At 45.4% G+C, this 27,944-nt stretch overlaps 2 protein-coding genes across 2 annotated transcripts; one reads left to right on the top strand and one right to left on the bottom strand.

Annotated features, from left to right (window-relative positions):
• The first annotated feature begins 540 nt into the window (after nt 1-540).
• Nucleotides 541-25,961, top strand: LOC120044958 (RILP-like protein 1). The gene is made up of 8 exons (XM_038989724.1): nt 541-1,132; nt 11,223-11,370; nt 14,140-14,258; nt 14,658-14,756; nt 14,862-15,008; nt 22,520-22,674; nt 22,859-22,966; nt 24,164-25,961. Exons 1-8 carry the CDS (start codon nt 845-847, stop codon nt 24,294-24,296), a joined length of 1,197 nt encoding a protein of 398 aa, XP_038845652.1. The 5' UTR covers nt 541-844; the 3' UTR covers nt 24,297-25,961.
• On the bottom strand, nt 25,899-27,275 carry snrnp35 (small nuclear ribonucleoprotein 35 (U11/U12)). Its single transcript, XM_038989725.1, has 2 exons — nt 27,221-27,275; nt 25,899-27,127 (listed from the first exon to the last, which is right to left on the bottom strand). The coding sequence occupies exon 2, from the start codon at nt 27,094-27,096 to the stop codon at nt 26,224-26,226; it is 873 nt and encodes a 290-aa protein (XP_038845653.1). The 5' UTR covers nt 27,097-27,127; nt 27,221-27,275; the 3' UTR covers nt 25,899-26,223.
• Between the last annotated feature and the right edge of the window lie 669 nt (nt 27,276-27,944).

Genomic DNA, 27,944 nt, shown 5'->3' with positions numbered 1-27,944 from the left:
AATGTGTTAGGCCTTATAGTCTACTACTTGAAGTATGTGTTTACATATTGGACCAATGTATGTATTTTAGTGATTACTATTTTAAGTTTATTATATTGTACATTTTTCATTTGACAGTATACTGTAGTGCAGGGTGGATTTCCATAGTCAATGTTATCCTTTCAATAATAAACACAATCCAGGCATTACACTGATCTGATTTCTAATATTGTGGGATTAATTATGATGCCTATGTCTAATCCTTCTCCCCTCATTAATTATGATCATAAAAGTGTTGTGGCTAAGAGTGTTGTGCCAGTAAACAAAAGGCTGAAGGTTCAAATCCCTTAGCCGACTAGGTGAAAAATATGGCGATGTGCCCTGTATTCTGTCACAACAACTGAATATTTTTTTGCCACTAGTGGGAAATAATATACCACGCAGACTGAGATGTCATGTTCTATTATTTTTTCCAAATTCAACCTAGCAGCGACCTCATGCGACTGATATTCCTGACATGCGCATTACAAACTGCAATCTGACCACAGAATCGGAAAAGAACGACAGCAAAGACAAGACCACAATGGGACATCGCCGGGTGATTTCATCAAATTTATCAAAAATCCCTTACAAGACGTCCGACAGGAGTAGAAAAACGCAATCGATACGCATTTAAGGACTTATTGAAGTGGATCAGATACACACAGAACGAACCGAACGACGAAAAGTCAATAGTTTTTCCTAAGGGAGGAAGTTTATTGTGGCGAAGGAAATATAATAGACCGGGTAGGCAGGGTGGGTCTGCGGAAAGCAGCCAGAGCGCGGTACAGTCAGAATACAAACTCACCCACCCAGCAAGCAAGCCATGGAGGAGTTCGGGTCAGCGTTGGAAAAGAATGTGACCGATTTAACGGTTATGGACGTGTATGACATAGCCGCGGTAGTGGGCCAAGAGTTTGAGAGGATCATTGATCAGTACGGCTGCGAGGCTCTGTCCAGGCTCATGCCCAAAGTAGTGCGGGTGCTGGAAATCGTGGAGGTGATGGTCAGTAGGAACAGCATCAGCCCGGAGACAGATGAGCTGAGGCTGGAGCTGGATAAACTACGGCTGGAGAGGATGGACCGGCTGGAGAAAGAGAAGAAACACAAGAAGGTCACAATTATCTTATACAGGATGAGATAAATAATAGGCCTGAGATTAATAATAAGGGTAGTTGTTACCAAACGTAGCCTAATTTAAAACAGTAGGCCTAATAATAGGCATAATAGCCTAATAATTTATGGTGAAGATATGACAATACTGGTAACAAAAAATAGAAAAGAAAGAAAGAAAACAAATAGAAAGAACAGAAAGAGAAGGCAACTAATTTGCCATCATGAGAATAATGCAATTACATTGTTATAACAATAACTTTGAAAAGTGTACTAGGCATTTTGAATAGTTGGCCGATACTATATATTAATATAATTGAAAATCTAACCACTGATATACCCCCTCTAAAATATGAATCTGACATTAATGACAACTTGATTGACTGTGGATAGGCTACATTGTTACATTTCACTTCTTGTATTGCTATATGTGGGCTATTATGTCACAGAAATCAATTAGGATATGTTTGATATAGAAACATTATAGCATTATTGAGTTGGGGCAATAGCCAAGGTAGTCTATTAGGAAAAAAATATGTTACTGAATATATGGGGTCACAGCACAACTCTTCACTTTTTTTTGTTGTTGATTTATTTCACCTTTATTTAACCAGGTAGGCCAGTTGAGAACAAGTTCTCATTTACAACTGCGACCTGGCCAAGATAAAGCAAAGCAGTGCGACACAAACAACAACACAAAGTTACACATGGGATAAACAAACGTGCAGTCAATTACACAATATAAAATCTGTACACCGTGTGTGCAAATGAAGTAAAGAGGTAAGGCATTAAATAGGCCATAGTGGCGAAGTAATTACAATTTAGCAATTGACACTGGAGTGATAGATGTGCAGGTGTTGGCTTTGGGGAGCGCGTGCTACGGGTGGGTGTTGCTATGGTGACCAGTGAGCTGAGATAAGGAGGAGCTTTACCTAGCAAAGACCTATAGATGACTTGGAGCGAGTGGGTTTGGCGACAAATATGTAGCGAGGACCAGCCGACGAGAGCATACAGGTCGCAATGGTGGGTAGAATTTGGGGCTTTGGTGACAAAACGGATGGCACTGTGATAGACTGCATCCAATTTGCTGACTAGTGTGTTACTGTGCACAAAAAAGCATAGTAGGTCTGTAACATGTCACATTTACATGAAGCCTATATCTCTATCCCTAGTTATGTTCCTCTGCCAAGGGCCGGTTTAATGCAGGGCCTTACAGGGGCCCCTGGGCCCAAGCCCGTAGGGGGCCCAGAGGCAGAATTAATATTATTGTAACGACCCTGGGTTTATAAAATCGACTCTGCCGTTTGAGCATGCTTTTGCGGCACAGTCGATAGCGCGCCGGACTTCGGGCTAGAAGGTCGAGGGTTCGAGACCCGCTCCCTGCCTGTTTCATTACATTGGTGTCGGAAGTGATCGGACCTCGCATCCACGACAGTGCGTGTGCTTGGCCGGTGAGCGCGTTCCTGTAAGACGTAAAGTCGCAAGCTAGCGCGAGGACGCGCTCTTTGAAAGGAGGGAGTAGTGTAACGACCCTGGGTTTATAAGCGCGGAAATCGACTCTGCCGTTTGAGCATGCTTTTGCGGCACAGTCGATAGCGCGCCGGACCTCGGGCTAGAAGGTCGAGGGTTCGAGACCTGCTCCCTGCTGTTTCATTACATTATATATGTATAAAAAAATACATTACTCGAACCGCAGGAGCTGGGTCTCAAATGTTCAAAATAAACCAGAGAGCTTAATTTAGCCACAGAGGATTAAAAGCTTCTATATAAAAAAATAAATAGCTGTGGATTACGTTTTATCACAAGCGCATACAGGTAACTGGAAAAATAAAGGAAACACCAACAGAAGAGCTTTAATGCGCCAATGAGTGGTCCTAAACCATGCCAGGAAAATGCACCTCACACCATAACATATACTTTTTACCCCTCCTTTACTCAAGTGTTCCCTTTATTTTGGCAGTAACCGGTATGCCTACAGGCGTGAAGGATAGCATTTGGGCAACATGTGCACCAAATATAGAACAGTTTGTTGCTTTGTGGCCATACACATATAATCCTAAATACAATCGCGGGAAAAACGTACAGTTTGGGGGGTGCAACTCAAAATTAGGAGGGTGTTCCTAAGGTTTTGTACACTCAGTGTATTCTGTAGGCAGGTAGCCTAGCGGTTAAGAGCGTTGGGCCAGTAACCGAAAGGTTGCACCTGTAAATCGCTCTGGATAAAAGTGCCCGCAAAATGACTAAAATGTGCTAATAAAATCTTTCATGGGGTGCTAGGTCTATTCCACAAAACGTACTTGTTGTTGATAAAAGTCAGTGCGTGATGTCTTTTTCGCTGAAGTTTTCATGTACCAAATAAAAATTGCCTTCGCATTTTCAACTATACCGGTAGTTTTGTCACAGAAACTGTTGTGTTAAATAGCAAATGTGCCTTATCTGTTCTTGGCACGGGTGCTCTAGCCAACAGCTCGCAGATACAGTGTGGGTAGGCTAGTCTACATAATAAGATTATTATGGATGAGAGTGAGAATATTTTTATTTGTCAAACGGCAGCCAAGCATCGATCATCATGTCTCCAGAATAAAACCCTCAATATTTATTGGAAAGGAGCATCAAGCTCATCACCGCACTTTCACCACCCTGTGAAGTTCATCATCATTTATTTAATCTGTAGCCTAATAAACTACACTACTCCAAGATTACTTCGATATGATAGTTAATATTTAAATATTTTGCGGATAAAGGCATTTCCACCACCATTTCTCGCATAATTAATTTTACCCACAAAAAGATCCCACCATGTCGAACGAACAAATTATCTGTTGGCATTTATAAAATTGTATCGAAACTACCTGTTTCCATAACAGCTGTCGTGATAGTTTTTTTTATGTGGAATGACTTTACTTGCATAAAAACTGTGGATGGAAACGTGGTTAGCGAGTGACAAAACAAGAGAAAAACTGCTGATGCAAATCCACGTTTTTAAATTGCACCTAGTGTATTCTACTATTCTAACTCTCATCAGTAAATTGAGACCCCGACTGAGTTACAAAAATATACATATGTATTTATATTTTTTGAAAACATTACGGAGGCCCGTACCTCAGTGTCATCACAGTTACGGCACTGAGGGTATGTGCAGTAAAATAACATTGTCACTGCTGGTCTCGTGACACTGACATAGTTGGAGTTAAACTTTCCTGTCATTTTTTGACTGAAATGTGTCTCGTTCCTCAAATAAAGTGTGTCAACAACATCAGTGTCACTTAGGCACAGAGAGCCATCTATATGATTATGGACCCTGGAAATGCGTAGGACTATTGTGTTTAAACTTAAAATTCAGATACATGTTTTGGAAATGTTCAGTAGAAAGTTAATTAGGTCTCAGAAAGTAGGCTATATGCAAACAACAAGTAAAGCAGTAAAGGCAGAATATAGTCTATAACATAGAAATAGAACGAATAGAACAGGCATTCCGTTCAAGTCAATAATGGCATAATGGGTGGACTGGTGGCCATTGCGATTGTACCCATAGAAGCAAAGCAGGAAGTAAAAGCAGGAAGTAAAAACAGGAAGTGTACTCATCAATACGTGCTGTGACTTGTTGATTAAACTGAACTGATATTACAAAAAATACCTTCCATTGCATGAGCCACATCAGTTCACATAATTTGAATTAACATTCTACGTTAACATGGAAATTATTGGGGCGCTAGAGAGCGTGCTATGGAGTAGACGTGCTTTGCTAGAGCTCCACTCAATTCTGAAACAAATTAGTATTTATCTTAACCTCTCACAACCTATAACTTCAAACAAATATGACAAAGGGGAGAGGCACCAAAAAAGGGGGCGCTAAACAAGATAATTGGAATGAGATAGACAACGAACCAATTTCAACGTCGCCGACCCACGAGGAGCTAGCTGAAGAGGCTAGCTTCCAAGAGTTCCCCACAGATCCTACTCAAAGTGACATACTGGCTGCCATAATCGCACTAAGCAAGAAGGTGGACACAAGGTTGGCTGATATCTCAAAGAGTATTGGGACTTTGGCCGAAACTGTGAAGGCAACTAAGAGAAGGGTGCACGAGGTTGAGCAGACGATAGTCGATCACGAGGCCAGGCTACAGGACATAGAGAAACAGTGCGCAACGTTCAAAAATGACAACAAAACCCTGAAGGCCCGACTGGAAATGCTCGAGTCGCATTCAAGACGCCAGAACATCCGAATATGTGGGATCCAGGAGGACACTGAGAAAGGGAAACCCACTGAATTTGTCTCGGAGCTGATACCGGCATTGCTGGGGAGTGAACACTTCAAAACGGCCATCCTGATCGACCGCGCACACAGATCACAGGCAACGAAGCCGGCCAAGGGCGGGCCACCAAGGCCATTCATTGTAAGGCTGCACTATCCCCACACCAGGGATCTCATCCTCAAGCTGGCTAGTCAAAAGTTCCCCCTTAACTACAACGGAGCCAGGGTGTCTTTCTACCCAGATCTTACCTTGGAGGTGAGGAACCAACGGAAAGAGTATGATGAGGTACGCAACAAATGCAGGGCGGCCAACATCCGATATGGATTCCTCTTCCCAGCCCGGTTTAAGGTGACAGTCGAGGGATCAACACGTACGTTTGACAACGCAAAAGAGGCCGATCTGTTCTTGACAAGCAAGCTCCCCGGCTGAGGATACAGAACGGCTAAATGGCCAAATACAGGCCAGGAATGTGTTTGAATTGAATTTCCGGCCTATGTCTTTTCGATCAGAAGATCAGAAATTGGGACTTATAGGATAGGTGAGATGTTGTGGCTAATATAGCATTGTTTGGCATGTCATGTTTTGGCGCCACTCACCCCCTAACGTGAGAGTTAAGTTAAGTGTTATTTAATATTAGTTTATATGCGGAGCATCTATAGACGACGAGTTAGTTCAAGCTGTATGTCTAGACACCCTAAGGTTTGTGTGTTAGCCAAGGAGTGCTTCGTTTGGGGAAGTCACTCAGTAAAGGGATGGGAGGGGGGATGGGGTCTGTGTTTTATGTTCACGTTTATTAATACAGGTGGCATGACAAGCTCCCGTACGGCGGGACGTTTTTCTTCTGGGTTTTGTATGACAGCAGCAATTTGCTTTAAAATAAGAAATGCCACATAGTGACCGAGCACAGAGTAGACCAGGTGGAATAAAGATAGTCAGCTGGAACTGTAATGGATTAGGGCATGTCGTGAAACGAGCTAAGGTTTTTTCTCATCTTAAATCACTGGGTGCTGACATAGTGCTTCTTCAAGAAACTCATATTAAACGCTCGGCGCAGGCCAAGCTACGAGTCAGCTGGATCGGTCAGATATACCAGTCTAACTTTGATGCAAAAGCGAGAGGGGTAGCAATCCTGATAAGGAAAAACATTCCTTTTGTTTACTCAACCTCGATTTCAGATCCTAATGGTCGGTATATTATTGTTGCTGGTACACTGAATTCAAAACCAATAACCTTGGTCAATTTATATGGACCCAATTTCGATGATCCATTATTTTTTCAAAGGGTATTTAAGGCCATACCAAATATCTCGGATACAAGTGTTATTGTTGGAGGTGACTTTAACTGTACGTTAGATCCTCTTTTAGATAAACAGCTATCAAGGTCACTTCAACAATCAAATGCCAGTGTCTGTCTAAATACATTGATGACAAACCTTAACATTGTCGATATTTGGAGACTGACGCACCCAACAGACAGGGATTATTCTTTCTTTTCATCAGTTCATAAATCATATTCCAGAATTGACTATTTCTTGTTGGACTCCAAACTAATTTCAGCAGCTGAATCGGTTACCTATCACCCCATTCTAATTACGGACCACTCTCCTCTGTCCATGGTGCTGAAACTCGACAATATGTCGACAGGTCGGCGACCGTGGCGCTTAGACGCATACCTGTTGAAAGATGAGGCTTTTTGTCAGTATTTGAAGGAGCAGATTGCCTTTTTCCTCAGAACTAACGACACGGGGGATGTTGACGACTCCACCCTTTGGGAATCTCTAAAGGCTGTGATTAGAGGTTACATTATTTCTTATACATCAGAGAGGAAGAAACGTGCCAATACTAGGCTGAGAGAAATTGAAAGAGAGTTAGGGGAACAGGAGAACGTTTTTAGGACAAATTCCTCATATACAGTCCTTGAGAAGATCACAAAGTTAAAATATGAATACAATACCATCCTTTCGAAACGGGTGGGCTCTTTACTTGCTAGAACGCAACAAAGTTATTTTGAACTGGGGGACAAACCACATAAATTATTAGCAAGACAGCTAAGGCATGTACAGGCATCTAGAGCTATTCACAAAATAAAAGACAAGAAGGGTAAAATAGTAACAGATCCGCAGGACATTAATAAATGCTTTGCGCAGTTTTACTCAGAGCTATACCAATCAAAATGCGATGCTACTGATCCACAAACTATGGAACGCTTTCTCGCTGAATGTGAACTTCCTAAACTAGATAGGGGGGCAGCTGCTGCACTCGATGCAGGGATAACCTTAGAGGAAATTAACACAGCGATAGCACAATTTCCAAACAGCAAGGCCCCGGGGCCCGATGGATATGTAATAGAATTCTATAAGAAGTACTGCGCTAGTCTATCTCCACTTATGTTGCGAATGTTTCAACAATCAAAAGAAAATGCCAAACTCCCGCAAACACTGTATGAGGCTACAATAGCCCTGATCTTGAAAAAAGATAGAGATTCCGTGGAGATGTCGTCGTATCGCCCCGTGTCGTTACTCCCCATAGAAAACAAGGTGTTGACAAAGATATTGGCAAACCGATTGAAAAAATATATTTCCGACATCATACACCCTGACCAGACAGGTTTTATCCCGGGCCGACATATATACTACAATTTGAGACGCCTTTTCAACGTAATGTATCATGATCATAAAGTTGAGGCAGTGGTAATAGCTCTTGATGCAGAGAAGGCGTTTGATCAGATTGAGTGGAAGTATATGATGTCGGTTCTGGAGCATTTTGGGTTTGGAAAGGAATTTATTAATTGGATAAGAATTATTTATGCACACCCAATGGCCTCCGTGGTGACCAATCAGGAAATGTCGCAGTCATTCCGCCTGTTCAAGGGGTGCCGACAGGGGTGCCCTATTTCGCCTGCTCTCTTCGCTATAGCCATGGAACCCCTTGCTACTCGCATTCGGGCATGTCCCGATATAGCTTCTGTTAAAATAAAAGACACACAGCACAAAATTTCCCTATATGCAGACGATGTTCTTTTGTTTTTGTCCAAGCCTAAAACTTCTATTCCACCCTTACTTAACTTGATAAACACATTCGGCTCCTTCTCTGGCTACAAGATAAACTGGCAAAAAAGTGAGTTGATGCCAATATCACGGCCGGTGGATATGCAATTTCTGCAATCTACCCCGTTTAGAACAGTGAGGGACAAGTTCACAAGCCTTGGCATTGTAGTGACAAGAGACCTTGATCAGCTATTGAAAGCGAATTGGGACATGAAAATATATCAGCTTAAACAAAATATAGATTTTTGGAAAACTCTGCCTATTTCCTTGGTTGGTCGTATAAACGCTATTAAAATGGTTGTCCTACCCAGGTTTCTTTACCTCTTCCAATGTCTACCCAATTTCATACCACAAAGCTATTTTAAGAAACTGGATTCAATAGTAACTCCATTTTTATGGGATAACAAGGCAGCCAGAATTGCAAAGAAGCATTTATGCAAGTACAAGATAGAGGGGGGCTTTGGCCTTCCTCACTTCAAACTGTATTATTGGGCTGCTAATCTGAACATTGTGTCTTTCTGGAGGGAAAGTTTACCTGAGATGAGACGGAAGGATATGCCTTCATGGCTTTTGATTGAGCAGGCCTCCTGTCAACGTTCCTCACTCCCTGCACTTGTTAATAGCCCATCATATGTGAAAAAAGCCACTTATGACTCCAATCCAGTCATTTGTCATACGCTTAGGATCTGGAAACAGATTAGGGATTTTCTTAACATACCCACTGTTTACATAGACAGCCCGATTAGCCTGAATCATGCTTTCCACCCTGCATTGGATGATGTGGTGTTTTCACAGTGGAGGGAGAAGGGGCTCACAACAATTGGTAATCTATACATAGATGGTCAGTTAGCTTCATTTCAACAACTACAGGCAAAGTTCAACATGCCAACAACACATTTTTTCAGATCTGCTGTTTCCTGAAGTTCATGATCATCTCCTTTGTTTTGTTGATGTTGAGTCAGAGGTTATTTTCCTGACACCACCCTCTGAGGGCCCTCACCTCCTCCCTGTAGGCCGTCTGGTCGTTGTTGGTAACCAAGCCTACCGCTCTAGTGTTGTCTGCAAACTTGATGATTGAGTTCGAAGCATGCATGGCCACGCAGTCATGTGTGAACAGGGAACAGGGAGTACAGGAGAGGGCTGAGAACGCACCCTTGTGGGGCCCCAGTGTTGAGGATCAGCGGGGTGGAGATGTTGTTTCCTACCTTCACCACCTGGGGGCGGCCCGTCAGAAATTCCAGGACACAGTTGCACAGGGCGGGGTCGAGACCCAGGGTCTCGAGTTTAATGACGAGTTTGGAGGGTACTATGGTATTAAATGCTGAGCTGTAGTCAATGAACAACATTCTTACATAGGTATTCCTCTTGTCCAGATGGGATAGCGCAGTGTGCAGTGTGTTGGCGATTGCATCGTCAGTGGACCTATTGGGGCGGTATGCAAATTGGAGTGGGTATAGTGTATCAGGTATGGTCGATATGTTCGATATGCTCCTTGACTAGTCTCTCAAAGCACTTCATGATGACAGAAGTGAGTGCAACAGGGCGATATTAATTTATTTCAGTTACCTTAGCTTTCTTGGGAACAGGAACAATGGTGGCTATCTTGAAGCATGTGGGGACAACAGACTGGGATAGGGATTGATTGAATATGTCCGTAAACACACCAGCCAGCTGGTCTGCGCATGCTCTGAGGACCCGGCTAGGGATGCCGTCTGGGCCGGCAGCCTTGCGAGGGTTAACACGTTTAAATGTTTTTCTCACGTTGGCCACGGAGAAGGAGAGCCCACAGGCTTTGGTAGCGGACCGTGTCAGTGGCACTGTATTGTCCTCAAAGCGAGCAAAGTTTAATTTGTTTGGGAGCAAGACGTCGATGTCCGCGATGGGGCTGGTTTTCTTTTTGTAATCCATGATTGACTATAGACCCTGCCACATACGTCTCGTGTTTGAGCCGTTGAATTGCGACTCTACTTTGTCTCTATACTGACGCTTTACTTGTTTGATTGCCTTGCGGAGGGAATAGCTGCACTGTTTGTATTCGGTCATGTTTCCAGTCGCCTTGCCATGATTAAAAGCGGTGGTTCGCGCTTTTATTGTTGCGCGAATGCTGCCATCAATCCACGGTTTCTGGTTGGAGAAGGATTTCAAATAGTCACAGTGGGTACGACATCTCTGATGCACTTGCTAATAAACTCGCTCACCGAGTCAGCGTATACATCAATGTTGTTGTCTGAGGCTATCTGGAACATATCTCAGTCCATGTGATCAAAGCAATTCTGAAGAGTGGAATCCAATTGGTCAGACCAGCGTTGGACAGACCTGAGCACGGGCGTTTCCTGTTTTAGTTTCTGTCTATGGCTGGGAGCAACAAAATGGAGTCATGGTCAGATTTGCCGAAGCAGGGCGGGGGAGGGCTTTGTATGCATTGCGGAAGTTAGAGTAGCAATGATCCAGAATGCTAGCAGCCCGTGTCGCGCATTCAATATGCTGATAGAGTTTAGGAAGTCTCGTTCTCAGGTTAGCTTTGTTAAAAATCCCCGGTTATAATAAATGCATCCTCAGGATGTATGTAAAGGCAGCCTCAGTATGTATGGTATCCAGTTTACATAGAGTCAAGTGAAGTTCTTTCAGGACCGACGAGGTATCTCTGTGTGTGTGTGTGTATATGTTAACTCTATGTGTGTGTGTGTGTGTGTGTGTGTGTGTGTGTGTGTGTGTGTGTGTGTGTGTGTGTGTGTGTGTGTGTGTGTGTGTGTGTGTGTGTTTGTGTGTGTGTTTGTGTGTGTGTGTAGGAGTTGGAGCTGGTAGAGGATGTATGGCGAGGGGAGGCCCAGGACCTGTTGTCTCAGATCGCTCAGCTTCAGGAAGAGAACAAGACTCTTCTCACTAACATGTCCATCAAAGATCCCATGAGTGAAGAGGACCTACAGAGGCACGAAGGTACTCAACCCTAAACCACACACTCTACACCCTGGACACTAAACCCACACATGCATTATTATTTTAAATGTTTATGTGGTACTGACTCAAAACTTAATGAGAAGTCACATCAACTCCATTTAAGTTATGATAACAAATTAACTTCTTTAAAAATAAAAAATAATCTGTGTTTTTGCATGTACATTGAGTGATTGATTGATTAATCGTATACTAAACTAATCCAATCATTTAGTTAGATTTTTTGCACCCGTAACTGAAAATGTTGTTCCAGTTTATATGCCTTAGGTTGCCTGCTCACACTGCTCCTAAACTTGGCAGTCATTATGAATGCAGGTTTCGGGTGAATAAACATTGAAACTGTTGGATATCCTAACTCCAGCTGGACACCAATAGGAATTACACATCACATTGCAAGCCAGTATAATGTGATTGCAGCTGGGGTTGCTTAATTCTGGTACATTTCCCAACTTTTCCAGAAATCCCGGTTGGATTATTTTTTTAAATCTGGGAATTTCAATAAAGTTAGGAATTTTGTAGGCCTGATGTGGGCTGTAAACCATGAGTTTCAGGCCACTGTAGTAGGGTTGTAACGGCTTTCGTCCTCTTCGTCTGAGGAGGAGTACGAAATATCGGACCAATGTGCAGCGTGGTAAGTGTCCATAATAGATTTTTAAATAAATCAAAATGAACACAGAACAAAAATAACAAAACACGAACAAACAACCGAAACAGTCCCGTATGGTGCAAACACTGAAACAGGAAACAACCACCCACAAAACACAATAGAAAACAGGCTACCTAAATATGGCTCCCAATCAGAGACAACGACTGACACCTGCCTCTGATTGAGAACCATACTAGGCCAAACACATAGAAATATAACAACAGAACAAAACATAGAAAAACAACATAGAATGCCCACCCCAACTCACGCCCTGACCAACTAAAATAAAGACATAAAAAAGGAACTAAGGTCAGAACGTGACAAGGGTAAAGCTTGGCCTCAAAGTAAGACTTTATGAGGTATAAATGTATTGTTATAAAGAGTTTAATTATAATGATAACATTCACCTAGGAACTCACTTGGACTGAAATGAACGAATTGAACAACCATGGCTCTGTCACTAACAAATACAGTCATGGGTGGTAACTACAATTCAATCGAAAAGGCAAGACACACTGGGAAATTATATTGGGAGACGTGGCTTAGTGGGGACGTTACTCAAACATTTTAAGCTGATACAACTTAAATCTGGACCCCCTACAGGGTCACAGTGACTCTATCAGTTTGAGTAATGACTACAAAATCATATATTAAAAGATACAGTATATTAAATGCAACAGGTTTCCTCAAAAGTTTTTAGTAATGGGGCACATTGGAGTTTACAGTGCACACACAATAACAATATTGAAAGAATGTGGGTTACACATACATACTATACAAACACCCTCAGAACAGCCTCAATTTGTCAGGGCATGGACTATACAAGGTGTCGAAAGCATTCCACGGGATGCTGGCCCATGCTGACTCCAAAACATCCCACAGTTGTCCTTTGGGTGGTGTACCATCCTTGATACACATGGGAAACTGTTGAGCGTGAAAAACCAAGCAGCGTTGCAGTTCTTGACACACTCAAACCGGTGCGCCTGACACCTACTACCATACCCCGTTCAAAGGCACTTCAATCTTTTGTCTTGCCCATTCACCCTCTGAATGACACACATACACAATCAATGTCTCAATTGTCTCAAGGCTTAAAAATCATTATTTAACCTGTCTCCTCCCCTTCATCTACACTGATTGAAGTGAGTGGGATCGTAGCTTTCACCTGGATTCACCTGCTCAGTCTGTTATGGAAAGAATAGGTGTTCCTAATGTTTTGTGCAATGTACACTGTCGCTCTCTCGCTCTCTCTCTCACGTACACGTACACACGTACACGTACACACGTACACGTACACACACGTACACACACGTACACACACACACACACACACACACACACACACACACACACACACACACACACACACACACACACACACACACACACACACACAAAGGAGGCCTTCTCTGTGTTTGAGGCTGAGCCAGTCTCATCACTGCATGAATGGCTCTGTTGTGATGTCACAGAGGGCGATACAGTTCCCCTGACACACACACACACACACACACACACACACACACACACACACACACACACACACACACACACACACACACACACACACACACACACACACACACACACACACACACACACACACACACACACACAAGAGAATGGGCACAGAGACAGACCACCCTCAGTGTTCCGTACACCTGCTAGACACACACACACTGCATAATCATGCTTCACGCACACGTAAGTCTCCACAAAGTCCCCCCAGTCCCCTCTCCACCTGCTCAGTGAGTCTTGACTGAAGTTTAAAAGTCTTGCTTCCTTCATCGCTTATATTCAGGGCTGTGTCAGCCAGGGGTATGCAGTATCTGTGTCAGAGAACTCAAGTGTGTGTGCTGTTTTCTATTTTAAACCTAGTCTGGCTCACAGACAGGAACTCCGCTGCTGTGCTCATAGTCACTTGATGTATTCTCCCATGCAGTTCAACATGTGTACACATAATACACACAGGGTATTCATGTTGTTCTAACTTGGCTCCTTTCTCCTTTGTCTTGGCTGCCAGGCCTTTATATTGTACCTCTATACTTACCCCTCTCTGCTCTGCATCTCAGGTTGCCAGATCTGATGTTGATTTGTTGCGTTGCCAGGTATGTCGGAGCGGGAGCGTCAGGTGATGAAGAAGCTGAAGGAGGTAGTGGACAAGCAGAGAGACGAGATCCGAGCCAAAGACCGCGAGCTCACGCTCAAGAATGAGGACATTGAGGCAGTAAGGACAGCAGGATGTGTGCCTGCTTGGGGTAGAAGTTGTCCCTCCCTATACATAGACCTAAGATCAGCTAAACCCTTCCCCAATTCTAACCTTAGCCATTAGGAGGGAGAACACAAAGCTGACCTTAAGTCAGTGGTCAGGGGTCAGGGACTCTGTTTATTTATTCAAGTGTATTGATTTGATGGATCAATTAACTCTCTTCTCTCTCTTTCTCTTTTTCCCTCTTTATTACATCCTCCTGTACTTGTTCTCTCTCTGTGACCCGCTCTCTGTTCTGCCTGTCCCCTAACTCTCTCTCACATTTCTTCTAATTTCTCCCCCCTCTATCTCTATCTCCACCCCATCCATCCATATCCCTGCATCTCCCTTCCCCTCCATCCCTTCACCTCTCTCTAGCTCCAGCAGCAGCAGTCTCGTCTGATGAAGATCAACCATGACCTGCGCCATAAGATCTCTGTGGTGGAAGCTCAGGGGAAAGCCCTCATCGAGCAGAAGGTTCCAAGCCCTTAGGATGTGTAATACATATTGTTTTACCAACTGTATTTGCAAAACAAAAGAGTTCAGAATTATTTTTAAAATGTATTATATTTGTATGTTAAGGTGGAACTGGAGGCGGGAGCTCAGGCACGGGTACAGGAAATGGGAGCACTCCGGCAGGAAGTTACACGTTTAAGGGAGCGACTGCAAGGAGACATGCCCCCTCAGGTTCCAGAGGTGCCTCCTCCCCAGCTCCCATCCCCTGCACAGGTAATAACAACACCTGCTCAGGTCGCACAACCCAGCCAGGAACAGCTACACAGTAAACACTCACCTGCACAGATAATAACAACACCTGCTCATGTCGCACAACCCAGCCAGGAACAGCTACACAGTAAACACTCACCTGCACAGGTAATAACAACACCTGCTCAGGTCACACAACCCAGCCAGGAACAGCTACACAGTAAACACTCACCTGCACAGGTAATAACAACACCTGCTCAGGTCACACAACCCAGCCAGGAACAGCTACACAGTAAACACTCACCTGCACAGTTATTATACAGTTATTATAGGCAGACATGCTCCCAGCAGGTGATACAGTATAACCCTGGCAGCCTCTGGCAGAGTCACACGCAGTGTGCTGGTATTCTCTTTTCTTTCCACATCTATGAGAGTATCTTTGCAGCCTGAGTTCATTTATAGCAGTCTGACTCACAGCCTGTAGAGCCTGGCTGTAGCTAGTGAGTCAGGGAGCATGGAGTCTCTGCCTCATCGGAAAACATGACCTAGCTATCATATGAGGGGAGGGAGGGGGCCAGGACAGAAATAGCCTTCCTCCCTTCTACCCCTCCACAGTCAGCCAACCAGCCAGCCAACCAACCAGCCAACCAGAGGGATATAAAAAGAGACAGAATGGCAGCCAGACAATTCAGGACAGCTAAAAGTGACCTGACAATGACCTGTATAGTCACCAAATGGGTTCACTGGTAGCCAAATTAAACACTGATTTTTCACAGACTTCATACAGCAAGTGTAACACATACACTGAGTGTACAAAACATTATGAACACCTGTCCTTTCCATGACATAGACTGACCAGGTGAATCCAGGTGAAAGCTATTATCCCTCATGGATGTAATTTGTTAAATCACATTAAATCAGTGTAGATGAAGGGGAGGAGACAGGTTAAAGAAGGATTTTTAAGCCTTGAGACAATTGAGACATGGATTGTGTTTGTGTGCCATTCAGAGGGTGAATGGGCAAGACAAAAGATTGAAGTGCCTTTGAACGGGGTATGGTAGTAGGTGACAGGCGCACCGGTTTGTGTCAAGAACTACAACGCTGCTTGGTTTTTCACGCTCATCAGTTTTCTGTGTGTATCAAGAATGGTCCTCCACCCAAAGACATCCAGCCAACTTGACACAACTGTGGGAAGCATTGGAGTCAACATGGGCCAGCATCCCTGTGGAACGCTTTCAACACCTTGTAGAGTCCATGCTCTGACAAATTGAGGCTGTTCTGAGGGCAAAAGCAGGGGTGCTGTGCAACTCAATATTAGGAAGGTGTTCTTAATGTTTTGTACACTCAATTGTACACTCATCACCCACAATACTCTGCAGCACGATTTATGTTTTCACCTTCCTTTTACAATGTCTGTAAGAATTTTCTAGAGAGATTTGATCTCAGTGAGAATAACCTGGATAAAAAAGGTACAATAACTCCCCTCCCCCCCTGCCCCCAGCCTGGTAGCCCCTCCTCAGAGGCGGGGGTTCAGGGTGTGGGCTGGCCCGAACCAGACAGACACTACCCCCCAGAGCTGCGGTTGAGGCATTACGATCCCGCCCCGCATCTCCCGTCCCTGGATGCTGATGAGGATGTAGAGGAAGAGGCAGTGTTGCTATGGGTAACACCGTAGTGCTAGCTAGCTAGCCGCCCCCAGAATGGTGTGTTTGTCGTGACCTCTAACCTTTGCACCGCCACCGTCCCCCTGAACAGTGTTCTATAGATGCTGGTTTAGCTAGAGAACAGAGTGCTGCCTGGGTGACCGGTATGTGTGTGGGATTGTGAAGTTTGATTGCATTTCAAGGACTGTGTTTTTGATCCAGCAAACCTTGGTAGTTCAGCATGTGAGTCAGTGAACCCTTTTCCCTAACTAAACTTTACCACATAAGTGTGTGTTTGAGAGTAAGAGGAAGAGTGAGCGATTGTGTATGGATACAGTATGTGTTGGAGTGTGCATATGCATACGTTACAGTCCGTGTGTGTGTCGGGGAGGGATATATACAGTATATATATACAGTACCAGTCAAAGGTTTGGACACCTACTCATTCACAGGTTTTCCTTTATTTTTACTATTTTCTACATTGTAGAATAATAGTAAAGACATCAAAACTATGAAATAACACATATGTAATCATGTAGTAACTAAAAAAGTGTTAAACAAGTCTAAATATATTTTATATTTGAGATTCTTCAAAAGTAGCCATCCTTTGCCTTGATGACAGCTTTGCAAACTCTTGGCATTCTCTCAACCAGCTTCATGAGGTCGTCACCTGGAATGCTTTTCCAACAGTCTTGAAGGAATTCTCACATATGCTGAGCAATTGTTGGCTGCTTTTAATTCACTGTGCTGTCCAACTCATCCCAAACCACCTCAATTGGGTTGAGGTCGGGTGATTGTGAAGGCCAGGTAATCTAATGCAACACTTCATCACTCGCCTTCTTGGTCAAATAGCACTTACACAGGCTGGAAGTGTGTTTTGGGTCATCGTCCTGTTGAAAAACAAATGATAGTCTCACTAAGAGCAAACCAGATGGAATGGCATATCGCTGCAGAATGCTCTGGTAGCCATGCTGGTTAAGTGTACCTTGAATTCTAAATAAAGTGTGTCACCAGCAAAGCACCCCCACACCATCACACCTCATCCATGCTTCATGGTGGGAACCACACACGCGGAGATCATCCGTTCACCTACTCTGCGTCTCACAGACACAGCAGTTGGAACCCAAAATCTCAAATTTGGACTCATCAGCCTAAAGGACAGATTTCCACCAGTCTAATGTCCATTGCTCGTGTTTCTTGGCCCAAGCAAGTCTCTTCTTCTTATTGGTGTCCTTTAGTAGTGGGTTCTTTGTATCAATCGACCATGAAGACCTGATTCACGCAGTCTCCTCTGAATAGTTGATGTTGAGATGTGTCTGTTACTTGAACTCTGTGAAGCATTTATTTGGGCTGCAATCTGAGGTGCAGTTAACTCTAATTAATGAACTTATCCTCAGAGGTAACTCTAACTATCCTAGCAGAGGTAACTCTAACTTCTTTTCCTGTGGCGGTCCTCATATTTCATCATAGCGCATGATGGTTTTTGCGACTGCACTTGAAGAAACTTTAAAAGTTCTTGAAATATTCCGGATTGATTAACCTTCATGTCTTTAAAGTAACGAAGGGCTGTCGTTTCTCTTTGCTTATTTTAGTTGTTCTTGTCATAATTGTCACGTTCCTGACCTGTTTTCTGTTGTTTGGTATGTGTTTATTGGTCAGGGCGTGAGTTTTGGGTGGGCAGTCTATGTTTTCTGTTTCTATGTTGGTTTTGGGTTGCCTGGTATGGCTCTCAATTAGAGGCAGGTGTTTGACGTTTCCTCTGATTGAGAGTCATATTAAGGTAGGTTGTTCTCACTGTTTGTTTGTGGGTGATTGTCGTCCGTGTCTGTGTCTGCGCACCACACGGGACTGTAGCGTTTGTTCGTTCGTTTGTTATAGTCTGTACCTGTTCCTACGTGCTTCTTGTTATGTAAGTTCTCATGGTTTAGGTCAGTCTACATTCGTTTTTTTGTTATGTTGTAATCCTTTCAAGTGTTTGTTTTTCGTGTTTCGTCGTTTGCTTTATTAAATCATTATGTATTCACAACCCGCTGCACTTTGGTCGAATCACTACTCCTCCTCTTCGTATGAAGAGGAGGAGGAATGCCGTTACAGAATCACCCACCAAACCCAGATCAAGCAGCGGGTTAACGGACAGCAACGACAGCAGCAGTGGGTCAAGGAGGATTGGACATGGGAAGAGATTCTGGACGGAGAAGGACCCTGGGCAGAGCCAGAGGAGTGTCGCCGTCCCAAGGCGGAGCTGGAGGCATCTAAAGCGGAGAGGCGACGATATGAGGAGGCAGCACGGAAGCAAGGCTGGAAGCCCGCAAGTACAACCCAAAAATTTCTTGGGGGGGGGGGGGGGGCTAAAGGGTAGTGTGGCGAAGTCAGGTAGGAGACCTGCGCCAACTTCCCGGGCTTACCGTGGAGAGCGAGAGTACGGGCAGACACCGTGTTACGCAGTAGAGCGCACGGTGTCTCCTGTACGTGTGCATAGCCCGGTGCGGGTTATTCCACCTCCCCGCACTGGTCAGGCGACGGGGAGCATACAACCAGGTAAGGTTGGGCAGGTTCAGTGCTCAAGGGAGCCAGTACGCCTACACGGTCCGGTATATCCGGCGCCACCTTCCCGCCCCAGCTCAGTACCACCAGTGCCTACACCACGCACCAGGCTTCCAGTGCGTCTCCAGAGCCCTGTTTCTCCTCCACGCACTCTCCCTGTGGTGCGTGTCTCAAGCTCAGTACCTCCAGTTTCGGCACCACGCATCAAGCCTCCTGTGCGTCTCCAGAGCCCTGTACGCACTGTTCCTTCTCCCCGCACTCGCCCTGAGGTGCGTGCCCTCAGCCCGGTACCTCCAGTTCCGGTACCACGCACCAGTCCTATAGTGCGCATCGAGAGTCCAGTGTGCCCTGTTCCTGCTCCCCGCACTAGCCTTGAGGTGCGTGTCTCCAGTCCGGTACCACCAGTTCCGGCACCACGCACCAGGCCTACTGTGCGCCTCAGCAGGTCAGAGTCGGCTGTCTGCCCAACGCCGCCTGCACTGCTCGTCTGCCCAGCACCGTCTGAGCCATCTGTCTGCCCAGCACCGTCTGAGCCATCTGTCTGCCCAGCGCTTTCTGAGCCATCTGTCTGCCCAGCGCCATCTGAGCCATCTGTCTGCCCAGCGCCGTCTGAGCCATCTGTCTGCCCAGCGCTTTCTGAGCCATCTGTCTGCCCAGCGCTTTCTGAGCCATCCGTCTGCCCAGCGCCTTCTGAGCCATCCGTCTGCCCAGCGCCTTCTGAGCCATCCGTCTGCCCAGCGCCTTCTGAGCCATCCGTCTGCCCAGCGCCTTCTGAGCCATCCGTCTGCCCAGCGCCTTCTGAGCCATCCGTCTGCCCAGCGCTTTCTGAGCCATCCGTCTGCCACGAGCCATTAGAGCCGCCCGTCTGTCCCGAGCCATTAGAGCCGTCCGTCAGTCAGGAGCCGCTAGAGCCGTCCGTCAGTCAGGAGCCGCCAGAGCCGCCAGCCAGTCAGGAGCTGCCAGAGCCGCCATCCAGTCAGAAGCTGCCAGAGCCGCCAGCCAGTCAGGAGCTGCCAGAGCCGCCAGCCAGTCAGGAGCTGCCAGAGCCGCCAGCCAGTCAGGAGCTGCCAGAGCCGCCAGCCAGTCAGGAGCTGCCAGAACCGCCAGCCAGTCAGGAGCTGCCAGAGCTGCCCTACAGTCATGAGCTGCCCTACAGTCATGAGCTGCCCTACAGTCATGAGCTGCCCTTCAGTCATGAGCTGCCCTTCAGTCATGAGCTGCCCTTCAGTCATGAGCTGCCCTCCAGTCATGAGCTGCCCTCCAGTCAGGAGCTGCCCTCCAGTCATGAGTTGCCCTCCAGTCATGAGCTGCCACTCAGTCCGGAGCTGCCACTCAGTCCGGAGCTGCCACCCAGTCCGGAGCTGCCACCCAGTCCGGAGCTGCCACCCAGTCCGGAGCTGCCACTCAGTCCGGAGCTGCCATTAGTACAGAGTTATCCCTCTGTCCTAAGCTACCTCTCTGTCCGGAGCTACCTCTGTCCGGAGCTACCTCTCTGTCCGGAGCTACCTCTCTGTCCGGAGCTACCTCTCTGTCCTGAGCTACCTCTCTGTCCTGAGCTACCTCTCTGTCCTGAGCTGTCTCCTCTATGTAGGAGGGGCCTTAGTGAAGGTTCCTGGACCATGGTCGGGGGCGAGGGTCGCCACTCAAAGGACGCTAAGGAGGGGGACAAAGACAGTGGTGGAGTGGTGTCCTCGTCCACCGCCGGAGCCGCCACCGCGGACAGATGCCCACCCAGACCCTCCCCTTGAGTTGTAGGGGTGCGCCCGGAGTTCGCACCTTGAGGGGGGGGTTCTGTCACGTTCCTGACCTGTTTTCTGTTGTTTGGTATGTGTTTATTGGTCAGGGCGTGAGTTTTGGGTGGGCAGTCTATGTTTTTTGTTTCTATGTTGGTTTTGGGTTGCCTGGTATGGCTCTCAATTAGAGGCAGGTGTTTGACGTTTCCTCTGATTGAGAGTCATATTAAGGTAGGTTGTTCTCACTGTTTGTTTGTGGGTGATTGTCGTCCGTGTCTGTGTCTGCGCACCACACGGGACTGTAGCGTTTGTTCGTTCGTTTGTTATAGTCTGTACCTGTTCCTACGTGCTTCGTGTTATGTAAGTTCTCATGGTTTAGGTCAGTCTACATTCGTTTTTTGTTATGTTGTAATCCTTTCAAGTGTTTGTTTTTCGTGTTTCGTCGTTTGCTTTATTAAATCATTATGTATTCACAACCCGCTGCACTTTGGTCGAATCACTACTCCTCCTCTTCGTATGAAGAGGAGGAGGAATGCCGTTACAATAATATGGACTTGGTATTTTACCAAATAGGGCTATCTTCTGTATACCAATTCCACAAATTAACTTTTAACAAGGCACACCTGTTCATTGAAATGCATTCTAGGTGACTACCTTGTGAAGCTGGTTGAGCAAAGCTGTCATCAAGGCAAAGGGTGTCTACTTTAAAGAATCTCAAATCTCAAATACATTTTGTTTGTTTACCACTTATTAGGTTACTACATGATTCCATGTGTTATTTCATAGTTTTGATGTTTTCACTATTATTCTACAATATAGAAAATAGTAAAAATAAAGAAAAACCATTGAATGAGCAGGCGTGCAAACTTTTGCCAGCTACTGTACATGCACAGTGTGTATGTGGGAGTGTGTGTGTGCTCCTGCCTGCAGTTTTACTACCCCAGTGTGAACACCCTAAATGTTGATTTAGATGGCACAAAGCATGTGTGAATTAAGTGTCCCTCTACCAACTATGTCAGTGTGTGTGTGTGTGTGTGTGTGTGTGTGTGTGTGTGTGTGTGTGTGTGTGTGTGTGATAACTGGGTCAGACTGTCCCACTGCAGCTGTCACATCTAAACATAGACTTCTCTGACACCCCTGTAACAGAACATGGACTAGTCCAGTCCCTTCCCTTTCATCTGCAATGGCAAAGTATGTAGTTGGCACCAACAGAACTTAGAATGTTAGTTTAGCCAGTCATGATAATAGCATGAGTGGTTGTTCATGCCTCTTTTTTTCACGCTTCATTTGCTACACAGTGACTTGCTAAAAGACTGTTTGCTGCATGACTGACCTCTGTTGGTTGCATGCAATGAGTTAGTCTGAAGCTCAGTATCTGAGGTAAGGATGGAAGGCAGGAAGGAGAGAAGGGTGCATTGCCTTAGTATTGTAACAGGGCCCAGGGTCTGACCTACAGTTCTCTTCCTGTGCCACCAGGAGGCGATGTGTGATCAGGACACACCTGCTCTGTTCCAACATTTTACCAAGGTATCCCTCCTTTCTTCTATTCCTTCCTTTCCTGCCCTCCTCTCTTCCTTTCATCATCCCATGGTTTAATGTGGCTGTTCCCCACTAGGAGGTACTTTGTGATGAGGAGGTGGACGGCCTGGGCCAGAAGGATCCCAACAGGCCCCGGTTCACACTGCAGGAGCTAAGAGACGTTCTGCATGAGAGGAACGAGCTCAAGTCCAAAGTGTTCATGCTGCAGGAGGAGGTCGCCTACTACAAAAGGCAGTCATCTTTATTTTTACCATACAAACAGAACATGTTTAGAAAAACATAAACAATCAGATGAGATTATCGCAGTTTGTCAGGTTTAATTTAAGAAGTTAAAAGTTAACAATATTGAAGTTAACAATATTGACAATGCTGATGATGATGGTAGTGGAGCGATGACTGTTCTTCCTCTCTCCAGTGAAGAGGTGGAGGACGAGACCGGCCCTCCCACTCCTTCCCCATCCCCCGAACAACTGAGGGCACGGCCCCGACACAACGCACAGCCTGAGTCAGGAATCAAACGCCTGTATGTACCAATCACACAGATACACTGGATACCTTTAATATATAGCATTTATGATGCGTACGTGCATTTATCTCCTGGTCAACTAAATCAGCATGTGTGGTTTAAAGTAACCACCATCTGGCAACAACACCAGTAACATGGCTACATCTCACAGCAGAAGAATATAAATGAAATGGGCTGTGGTTGATGTGGTCCCTCTTCCCTCTCCCTATGTCTCTCTCTCTCTGCTTGCCTCTTTGTGAATGTTTGTGTGTGTATGTGCTTGTGCGGGTATACACGTGTGTGTATTTATACCTGTGTGTGTGTGTGTGTGTGTGTACCTCTGTGTGACAGGATCTTCACAGCCATAATGCCGATGGTGGTGGCTGGGTTGATTCCAGATGACCCCACTTTACAGCCAATCAGATGTCTCATATCCCTTGTACGACCCCTGTCATTGGTTGGCCTCTGTGTCACTCACTGTCTTAGCTAACACCCCCCATCCAATGCTTTTATTCGTGTGGCCAGGAGTTTTTTCTTACCTTGTGATCTAACCAGTAAAAACTCTGGGCCCTGTTTATCGGACCTGCATGGACCCTCCCACCCCATGTAGGTGTTTGTATTCTGATTGGCTGATTGTGGGGATATCTAAATCACTGTCCAGTGTGAAGATGGTAGAGCATTAGAATCAGCCAATCAGAATAGGATGTTTATTCACTCCCGTTTCCGATTCACTAACAGATTTGTATAAAACTTTTGCTTTTGCTCTGCTCCTGTTGCTTTGTGCTCTAACCCAGATGCACTTTCAGTCTCCACTCATAACTCACTAGGTAGAAATCACAGGAGGTTGGTGGCACCTTAAATGGGGAGGACGGGCTTATGGTAATGGCTGAAGCAGAATAGGTGGAATGGCAGCAAATACCAATACACATGGTTTCCATGTGTTTGATGCCATTCCATTAGTTCCTTTCCAGCCATTATTATGAGCAGTCCTCCCCTCAGCAGCCTCCACTGGTAGAAATGCATCTCAGTTCTATGTATTTTAACAGTTATAACCAGGACTCTAAACAATATGTCTGGAGAACATAAAGGAACAATGACGCTGATTAGTGAAGTCCACTTTTTTGTCTCTCTTTTTCTCTGGCCTTCTCTACTCTTCCCTCCTCTCTTCCTCGTGTCTTCCTCCTCTGTTCGTCCTTGCTTCCTCTTCTCTCCCAGGTTTAGCTTCTTCTCTCGTGACAAGAGGCGGAACTCCCAGCGGAATGCACAGTTTGATGACAGCTTCAGCTCGTGGGCGGGAAATGATGAGGTGTACACGGAACAGGCCCAGGAGGCTTTGCAGCACATGTAGTGATTGGACAGCGTTTGATGATGTCACTCAGAACTCTTTCCCTGTAACGTTGCAATGCAATTAAAGGCCTCGTAAAGGTTAGCTTATTGCACAGTACACACACCTACAGCTCAGCACAGCCATCCACCTACTGAGATACATACTGACACTGAAATACCATCAGCTCTAAGTAACAGAGTCATTCACCCAGCATCTAGAGTAGTGAAACCTAACCACCCTGGCTTTGGCAGTAAACTCCTTGCCTTGGGACTGTGCTTAGTGTGCCTGCTGCAGCATAATGGGATTGTATGACATTTTTGCTTCTAAGTGACAGGAATCACAGAGGGTTGAGGGTGAAGAGGAGCCTTTCTTTATCCCAAAGTGAAACCCACCAGAATTGATGGATGCTCAGAGCGGTTCCCTTTGTGTTAGAACAGGCAGGGATACACTAGGCGTGAGAGAGACACAGAGTCAGGCTTGGAAGGTTTGTGGAACGAGGTGACAGGAGAGCGAGATAGAGGAACCACACGAGACACTCCAGATAGAGAATTATGGGACACAGAAGAAGAAAGAGGAGGGTTAAATCCAGTAAAGAAACCTTGAAGACAAGTGGGCATGTTTTTTTAAATGATTCAAATAATGGTGGCAGTTCTGACCCAGATGTAGTAGGCTCTGAACCATCTGTATACTCCCCTGGCCCTGAGCTAGACCAGTCATGTCCTCAGAGGCAGCTAGAGGGCACTATGGCTAGGCCCACCTCACCAGCACTGGCTAAAAAGTGTGTGAACAAATGTGTTTTTTTTACAGATTGACCTTGCACATAAATTAATACGTTACTGGGTGTTGAGATGGGATTGCCCAATTTAAAGAAAATGTTATGGATTTATATTTTGCCAGTGGTGAATGAAGCACAGAAGGTTGTAGTTTTACAATGTCTTATGGAAAGACAGTATTTTTGTTTTGGAATTATTTAACTAGATGCTGCTTGCTGCTGCTTTTTTGTTTTCAGGCTTTTTATGGTGCCTTCAGGACTAGCCAAGTGGTGTACATGTACATTTTGAATGGGCTCCATGTTGGAACCAAATGTGACAACACAAACTAAAAACACTCCATTGAGAATGCAAATTTGAATGTTGTTGTGGAATATTTGGTTTAAACATGGATGACAGTTTGCCAAACTCTGCTGTGGCTGCAAGATGGTTTGTGAGAAGTAAAATGGTTAGTGTGGATGAGGGAGGTTCTTGATAATGAGTAGTCCTGACTTCAGCAGTCAGACAGACATAACACCTCAGCCTCACTATGCTAAGAGATCATTGATACTATTACTATGACTGGACAACTTTTCAATTATTTATTTTATGATGCAAGACACTTAATCAAGGTGCAAAACTAGGGCAACGCTTATTGTGACAAAAGGGATTGATAGTCGAGAAAAGTTATATCTTGTCTGGTGGCAACATCTACACCAAAATGTACACAAAGGGGAAATAAATAATACAGAATCTATCCAAACAAGGGAAGATGTCAATATATGCAAGACATCCCTCTTTTGCAACAAACTTTATGGACCTGCTTCACACCAGGTAGATTTCTATTGGAAGGATTTTAAATATGATAAATGTCTCAGTTTTCATACAGCTTGTTGCCTTTTATTCAGATATGCATACTCAATAAATATGGTGATCCCCAGAATGTTTCATGTATTATGTCAACTTTCTTCAAAAACAGACTGTAAAAGAAACTTTATTCAGTGCATAAAGAACAACAGGTAGATAATAACACCCTGCTGAGCCAGGCCAGCAGAAGGTTACAGTGAGGAAATGAGTGTGATGACATCACCTGTCCACACCAACCAGGTGGGGGAAAAAAAGACCAATGTAGTCAAAACGTTTTTGTAATACTTGCTCCACCCATGCATCCTTTCAGATGTCAGAGGGACCACTGAGTTTCATCTCCTGTCTCTGTGTCTGTACTTATCATCCCTGTGTCTTCTGTCATCCCTCTCTCTCCTGTCACATCTCTCTCTCGTAGACTCCCGCTCTCTCGTCGACTCCCGCTCCCTCGTCGACTCCCGCTCCCTCGTCGACTCCCGCTCTCTCGTCGACTCCCGCTCCCTCGTCGACTCCCTCTCATAACTCCTATCCCTCCTCTCTCGGTGGTACTCCCTTTCTACACCTCTCTCTCTCCCTCTGTCATCTCTCCTCCCCCTACTCCCCCAATCAGTCTCTCTCTCACGGCTCAGGGACCCATCTCTGTAGCGCTCCTCTCTCTCGCACTCTCTGCCACCGCCACCCCATTCCTGGTTCATGGTGACAGGAAGGTTGATGGGTTTGCGAAAGGGTCTGTCCTTCCCACCAAACCGCAGCTGACCAGACTCCTTCTTGCCCCCCTGCCCTCCGCCCAGCCGACGAGGTACCCATCCCTTCAGGGTTCTCTCTTGCTCGAAGTCCACAAACAACTCACTTTGGTCCACCACTAGTTTGTTGGCGTCTCGCCTCGCCCTGACCACGGACCTCTCCTCTTTGTATTCAACGAAGGCATATCCCTTAGAGAACCCAGTCACTATGTCCCTCACCAGGCGCAGGCGGCGGATATCCCCGTAATTGGAGAACACTTCATTCAGCTTCTCCTCCGTTGTTTGAGGGTTCAAGCGGGCCACGAATAGAGTGAGGAGCGGGTCCCCCACCACGGCTTTGTTGGGTTTGTAACGGGCGACCATGGCTCTCCAGACGGCCCGGTCATGGGGCTCCACGTCTGTGCCATCGATGCTGCCCGCCTTGAGAGGGTCGTAGACTTTAGCCACTGGACTCCAGTCGTTCATAACTCTCTTTCTCTGACACTAAACAATGTGGCTGAAAAAAACAAATAGTTTTAAAAACGGTACATAAAATGTACATTTGTTTGCGACATAGCTACTGATCATTTTTGGGTGGGTCATTACTTACAAGACGTCGCTGCAAGTCGGACACCAGTCGGAATCTAAAGAATTGTGCCTCACTCAAAACAGTCCGTGTAGGAAATGTTTTAATTCAGTACGTTCCGTTAAGAAATGTGTCTCAGTAAAGCCAGCTTTCTTCTTCTTCGATATCATGGCGGTTCGCAAACAAACGTTTAAAGTACATGCTGCCACCTACTGTGCTGAAATGTACGATCAGTCATGATCTGCCCAATTCTGTACTACCATGAAAATACAAGTAAAAACAAAATAAATCTCTACTAACTTCTACCACAACCTCAAAATTCTCTGACATTGAAACTAAGGAATCCTATCTGTACTTTTCCTGGCAAAACTTTCTCAAACCTCAGCATCACTGATAAGCTTTTACTTATTTGACCCGCTTTCCTACTGATCAACCTTTTGGCCTTAGTCACTCTGCCTCCCTTAACATTTTCTTCAATATCATCTGTGGACATAGATATTGGGACCCCAGTGATGACTCACCTCAACCTAGCATAAGCTCCAGGTACATTGCTTTTAATCTTCCCATTAAGCTTTTCTATTTGCAGAATATTCCCTTGCTGAGCCTGGCTCCGACAAAATATTAGCAACCTACCATTTCCAATGAACTGGGCTCTCTCTTTCTATACGGCATTAGTTAGACGGAGAGGTTGTAAATGAGTCCTAGTGATCTCATCAAACCATTCACTCGGACACATTATTACTCTTTT

The sequence above is a fragment of the Salvelinus namaycush genome, chromosome 3 (genome assembly GCF_016432855.1).
Source record: "Salvelinus namaycush isolate Seneca chromosome 3, SaNama_1.0, whole genome shotgun sequence".
NCBI classification, from domain to species: Eukaryota; Metazoa; Chordata; class Actinopteri; order Salmoniformes; family Salmonidae; genus Salvelinus; species Salvelinus namaycush.
Note: the sequence above shows the minus strand (reverse complement) of the source record. Positions and strands in the feature narration are given on the sequence as shown.

What these genes read in the sequence shown, in the direction of transcription:
- LOC120044958 (XM_038989724.1), top strand. Translation starts at nt 845, where the DNA reads ATGGAGGAGTTCGGGTCAGCGTTGGAAAAGAATGTGACCGATTTAACG. An exon ending in AAGCCCTCATCGAGCAGAAG is followed by an intron (nt 14,757 to 14,861) that starts GTTCCAAGCCCT and finishes TTGTATGTTAAG; the next exon opens with GTGGAACTGGAGGCGGGAGC. An exon ending in GAGGTCGCCTACTACAAAAG is followed by an intron (nt 22,675 to 22,858) that starts GCAGTCATCTTT and finishes TCCTCTCTCCAG; the next exon opens with TGAAGAGGTGGAGGACGAGA.
- snrnp35 (XM_038989725.1), bottom strand. Translation starts at nt 27,096, where the DNA reads ATGAACGACTGGAGTCCAGTGGCTAAAGTCTACGACCCTCTCAAGGCG.